General features: G+C 45.0%; 1 protein-coding gene across 1 annotated transcript; it reads left to right on the top strand.

Annotated features, from left to right (window-relative positions):
* Window positions 1-211: 211 nt before the first annotated feature.
* Window positions 212-4964, top strand: LOC309854340 (olfactory receptor 1F1-like; the record flags this gene model as incomplete). Its single annotated transcript, XM_082713385.1, has 2 exons — window positions 212-269; window positions 3905-4964. Exon 2 carries the CDS (start codon window positions 4011-4013, stop codon window positions 4962-4964), a length of 954 nt encoding a protein of 317 aa, XP_082569511.1. The 5' UTR covers window positions 212-269; window positions 3905-4010.
* Window positions 4965-6410: the final 1446 nt, after the last annotated feature.

Below are 6410 nucleotides of genomic sequence, written 5' to 3'. Positions count from 1 at the left end.
ACTGTCTGATCTCCCTTAGAACGGTCGGCCACGCGCAGGCGCAGCGCGGGAGAGGCGGATCAGACAGAGCCACTTCCCGGAAACGCTGTCACGCCCTCTAACGGACCCAATCAGAGGCTGAGTTGCCCCCGCCCTCGTACTCTTGCCCAATTAGATAGGATGAGCGGAATCTCCTCTCTGCTTGGTCTCCGCGAGGAGGTGAGGTTTAGTCTTTTGGTGAAGAGAGGCGGCCTGGGAACTCCAGCATGGACTGGGGCTTCTGCGTTGCCGCAAGTGACTCTGAATCTTTTCCCCCGAAACGGCGTAAAGAGGCACTCTGGGTTTCGTGCCCACAAAACCTGGGCAGCTGGCGGGTCCCATGAGCCTTCCTTTACACGTGCCCTGGTCCTTTAGTGCTCTGCCCCTTAGTCTTCCCTTCCTGGTTAGGATGGGTCACAGGTGTTCAGGATTCCTATCTCCGACTTCCGCAGGCCGGGACTTCCAAAGGCTGAAGTCAAGGTCTGACTTCCGATTTGTATATCCTTTCAAAAAGGTGAGGTTGGTGGAGGAGTCAGCAGAGCAAAAGTGGGTGTAGGTGGCTCAGACACTTCTCAGGGAAAGGGCCCTTCTATTCTCCGAGGACCAGGCATTGCCTCGGGGATTATTAGAAATGCATCATTTCAGGCTGCATCCCAGACTTCCTTATTCAGATTCTTTGCTTTAACATGCCTCGGTGATTTCTGTGCACGGTAATGTTTGAGAATTGCTGCTTTAAGCCTCCCAAGATGTGTGGTGTAGGAGGCAATGCCGATGTATGCATGTGGTGCTGGAGACAGTTGCCTATACTGCCAACGTAAGAGAGGGTAAGCTGTGAGCCTTGGTCCTCAGACTTAGGATCTTTATGGCATTCCATATATCACTCACGTAATCAAGGTGATATAATGAAAGTGGTGTGAAAACCTTTGTGAGCATAGGTATCTGGGAATGTTTGGAAGCACATAGGAAAAGGAAACTAATATGCACAAAAAGACACTCATCAACCTGAGATTTAAAGACTGTTAGGCTGTGTGTTAGGGATGAATGGATCTGTCCCTTCTGCATCCCACAAATACTGTTTCAAGGCAAGGAACTCACTTTATAATAAAGGGAATGTGAGGGGAACCTGAATGGCTTAGTCTGTTAAGCATCTGACTCTTGATTCAGCTCAAGTCCTGATCACAGTGTCCTGGGATTGAGCCTGGAGTGGGCTCCATGCTCAGTGGAGAGTGCCTGGATTCTCTCCCTTCTTCTCCCACTGCTCCTCCCCCTGCTCTCCCGCACCTGTGCTCTGTCTCTCAAATAAATAAATCCTTAATTAAAGGAATGTGATAACCAGTTGCCAAACTGCCTCCCAATGATCCTGGTATTGTGTAATCCCTTCCCACATTGACTTGGGCTGACTTTGTGTTTTGCTCCATTCAGGTGACTGTAACAAAATATCATAGACTGGCTAGATTACAAACATTAGAAATGTATTTTCTCACAGTTCTGGAGGCTGGGAAATCCAGGATCAAGTTGCTGGCACATTTGGTGTCTGGTGAAAGCCTATTTCCTGTTTCATAGATGGCAAACTATGTAACTTCATATAGTGGAAGGTACAAGGGAGCCTAACAGTTATGTTAGGCCAGATAATGTCTCTCCTACTGAAGCATAAATTGGTAAGAGGGTGACATTTGTTAATGTTGTGTGCAACTAGAGGAGTGGATTCTAGCAGCCATTTATCATGATTTTTTGGCTTCCCAACTTCTGTAACCCTTCTGAAGCCTAGGTAATTTTCTACTTCATAATTTTGGTGAGGAAAAAAGCCAACTTCTTCCTCCATAACAGGAAGCCCTGAATAGTTTATTTCTGAGCCCCTCTTGCAGCTAAGATGTGGGTATATGTCTCCCCATCAGATACCCTGACTCCACTTCAGAAGGGGAGACCAGGAGGACCTTTTCCAGCGCTGATAATCATTGCATTAAGGTGGACACCCAAGTACAGCTGGTGGCATCCCATGTCCAGCAATAGTTACATGGTCATGAACTGTAACATTTAGGCATGACAGTACAAGAACTATAACATTTGACAGTAGCAGAAATATTGATAAGTTCATCAAACCTATTCTGTAGCATGATTTGGGCCATTATAGTTGGTGTGTGACCTTCTGAGAGTGGTTCTACACTTGTTCAGTGGTTTTGAAGGTCATCCATCATCATTTTCAAGAAATCCTTTTCTGCTTAACTTAGTAAGACTTTTATTTTTGTTGTTTGCAACGAAGAACTGTGAGTGAGGCCATGATGTAGCCAATCATCAGAAAAGTACTTGAGCCATGAACTGAACAGCCTTCAGTACTCCATCCAGCTCATTTTTACTTCTCTCTCTGTTTTTGTATTTTTTGCTCTTCTCTATCTGTGAGGCAGTCAGGAAGAGAGTTGCAAGCTTTTGAATTTACATATTCAGGCCAAGTCTTCCCTCCTGCAGCTACTTCAGGAGCGAAAGAGGGAGAGGGAGAGAAGGAAGGAGGGAAGGAAAGAAAAGAGAAAAGGAAAAACTGAAAATCACCCATAGGTCCTCAGCCTCAGTTCCAGGTTCCCTAATCCAATCATGAGTCCTCACTGGGCAGGAGGTGTTGGAGTACAAATTGGGCTGCTGGATTCCACACCCCTGTGTCTCTGTAGATTAGGGGACCATTCTCAGAAAACAGGGATCCGCTGTGAACTCGGAAGATATCACAAAAGAATCTTCTCTAGGAGCCTGGAGTTTTGCAATCATGGCATCCTATGCTCTCCTTGATAGGTCTCTTCCCCACTTCCACCCCCCAGGTACAAACAGGTTATCTTCTATACCGACTGTTTTAAAGGATTTAGTCCAAGTCTACAATGTACCCCACATCCAGCATCCCTATCTACAAATGCATCACTAACTCTATAGAGTAAGTGACCATATATGAAAGATATATTGCTGACACTGCAACAACTTGTCTCTGAGTTAAGAAAATAAGAAAAATCTTTTAACAATTGAATTTTCAAAATCTATAAGCATAAGCCCAGATCAGCAAGGTGATGCAACTTGAGGGGTCAGGGACTTTTCTCTGGAACTCATCTCCACCCAGATTGCTCTGTCTCCCAAGTTCTGACCCAGGGCTTAGATCCTTATACTTTGTCGTCATTGTTGCATCCACGGGGACTAGGAAATAGATGGGACAGTAACTTTCTACTTGTCTCTAATGAGGCTCTCAGGGAATCTGGTCCCACTGGCCATGGAAGCCACTGTAAATACCTGTTTCTAATTTCCCCAAACATCCTTCTCTGCACAGAGAGCTCAGGCAATGAATTCTTCTCACTCATTCAGGATCTACCCATATTTCCAATGCTTTCCAAACCTTATACTAAAGAAGAGCATTGGTTGGTTCCTCAAAGGTAAAGAAACCTTGCTATCAACAGTACCAACTTCCTCCAGGTAAGATAATAACAGGCTATATATATATATATATACGTATATATACATACGTATATGTATATGTATATATTTTACTAATGAGTGAAGTTATTTATATGTATAATTACTAATGAGGGAAGTTCTTTGAAGAGCCTCCTTTGTGAAATCTACCAGATCCCGGGAGTGATAGAGGCCTAAATCCATCAGCTGGAGCTTGAGATACACTCCGTAGTAGTCACTGTTTTACTTGTCTCTGTGAGCTACTAAGAAGTGGGAGAAAGCCTGCGAATGTTAAAAGAGACATACGTAATGGCAGAGAAGGGCTTTGTTTGTGTCTGTGTTTGTTTTTGTATATGATAAAATTTTAAAGATGAGTCTGGTGGGACCAGCATCATCTAGGACTGGGGGTTGGAAGTTGAGGGCGTAGAGACTAGGGGTGGATCCTGACTGAGCAATTCTGATACAGGTTTCATGAACATGACCATGGGGTGGAGCTTGAATTGTTATATCCAAAGCCAAAGCTTCTAGGTTTTTGAGCTCTGCTTTGGTTCTCTGCATCTGCGTCCAGCCCCATGAGAGGGGCCAACCAGTCGAGCGTCTCTGAGTTCCTCCTCCTCGGGCTCTCCAGGCAGCCCCAGCAGCAGCAGCTCCTCTTCGTGCTCTTCCTGAGCATGTACTTGGCCACGGTCCTGGGAAACCTGCTCATCCTCCTGGCCGTCGGCCTGGACTCCCGCCTGCACATCCCCATGTACTTCTTCCTCAGCAACCTGTCCTTCGTGGACATCTGCTTCGCCTCCACCACTGTCCCCAGGATGCTGGCCAACCACATACTCGGGACTCAGACCATCTCCTTTTCTGGGTGTCTCACACAGATGTATTTTGTATTCATGTTCGTGGACATGGACAATTTCCTCCTGGCTGTGATGGCCTATGACCGCTTTGTAGCCGTATGCCACCCCTTACACTACTCAACAAAAATGACCCCCCAGCTCTGTGGCCTGCTGGTCGCGGGGTCATGGGTCATCGCCAACCTGAATGTTCTGCTGCATACCCTGCTGATGGCTCGACTTTCATTCTGTGCAGACAATGCCATCCCCCACTATTTCTGTGATGTGACGCCCCTCCTGAAACTCTCCTGCTCTGACACATACCTCAATGAGATGATGATTCTGACCGAGGGTTCTCTGATCATGATCACTCCATTTATTTGCATCCTGGCTTCTTATGTCCGTATTACCTGTGCTATCCTGAGAGTCCCATCCACAAAGGGGAGATGGAAAGCCTTCTTCACCTGTGGCTCCCACCTGGCTGTGGTTTCTCTCTTCTATGGCACCATCATTGCTGTGTATTTCAACCCTTTGTCCTCCCACTTAGCTGACACAGATACAGCAGCTGCTGTGATGTTCACAGTGGTGACCCCCATGCTGAACCCCTTCATCTACAGCCTGAGGAACAGGGACATAAAAGGGGCTCTTGGAAAGGTGGTTACTATGACATTTTTTCTACTTCGTAATGCAATGGGCTAAGAAAATCTTGGAAGGAACTAATTTCTAAGAAGATCATATTTGCTTTTTCTATTGTGCAAAACTTAGCTGTTGTCATTTTTAAGAAAATCATTCTAATTTCTGTCTTGGGAGTGATCAAACTTAATATCACAGCTTCGGATTAAAGATGAACAGAGAGATCCTTTTACCAAATAAACTGTTAGAGCTGTCAGTGCCCTCCAGCCAAAACCCACTAGGAGCATATATGTCTTGTTGAGTAATTATGGTTTATTAGGCTCACAAGGGAGAATACATACCATGGGGAGTAGTGAGGCATCTTAGTAGACAGGATGTACTAAAAAGACTTGAGTTTGTGTGAGGTGAGTTTAGTGAGGACTTAAGGAATTGCATCTGTGCTCTGGATTACAGGTGTCACATAGTAGCGATGATGCCAGTTGAGTATCTAAAAATATTTTGTCTAGGAGTGGGGCCTGGGTGGCTTAGTTGTTTAAGCGTCTGACTCTTGATTTCCACTCAGGTCATGATCTCGAGGCTAGGAGATGGAGCCTCGCATTAGCCTCTGTGCTCCATGAAGAATCTGCTTGGAAGTCTCTCTCCCTCTACACCTTCCTCCGCCCTGCCCCCTCCCCCCGGCCCACACTCTCAGTCTCTCTCTAAAAAATAAATTAAAATTAAAAAATCTTTATCTAGGGGAGGGAAGACTAGACTAAGGCCAAAGCTGTGATTGGCAAAGAAGTAGCAGTGACTTTGGTCATTTTTATGGCTTGGACTGTGTTCATGTTTTTGTGTTCAGACACGATTGCAGAATAGTCCCTTTTTGTCTTCTGCCATAACAGTCGTAGAGTAGCCTCATGTGGTACTGACATGCTCTGTGTTCATCAGGAGAGCACCGACACCGAGCTGTGAGTGCCAGGAAAGTCAGGGCTTTCAGGGCTGATTTCTCTTTCTCACAACAGAGACACAGAAATAAGAACACATCTTGAACCCTCCAGTGGAAGGGTTCATTTAGGGCTCCAGGAAGACCCAAGTTTGCCATGCATTAAAGCTAATTATTTTTTATCTTCCTATCTGAGCTTACTGAGTCACATGCCATTACAACAGGAATATGGGTAAGTTAAACAAAAAATATCTTCCACAATCTCAGCCATGTCAATCAGCTGCATCTTTTTTCCCACCCTGCCTTCAATTTATCTCAGTGCAGAGATATTTTACATAGTTACTAATTTATATCCTGATTTTTCACTATAATTTTATAATAAACCTTTTCTAAATTGCTATAGAGTCTCCACAATTTTTTTTTACTGTACTTATATATTTCCATCAAGTTGTTCTAGAAAAATGTGCTGCCTAATAATTCTGTTTCCAAAATCAAACATAAGAGAAATATACTATTTAACAGTATAACAGGGGCGCCTGGGTGGCTCAGTGGGTTAAGTCTCTGCCTTCGGCTCAGATCATGGTCTCAGG

This window comes from Mustela nivalis (assembly GCF_964662115.1).
Source record: "Mustela nivalis genome assembly, chromosome: 19".
Lineage (NCBI taxonomy): Eukaryota > Metazoa > Chordata > Mammalia > Carnivora > Mustelidae > Mustela > Mustela nivalis.
The sequence above is the reverse complement of the archived record's forward strand: the minus strand, read 5'-3'. Positions and strand labels throughout refer to the sequence as shown.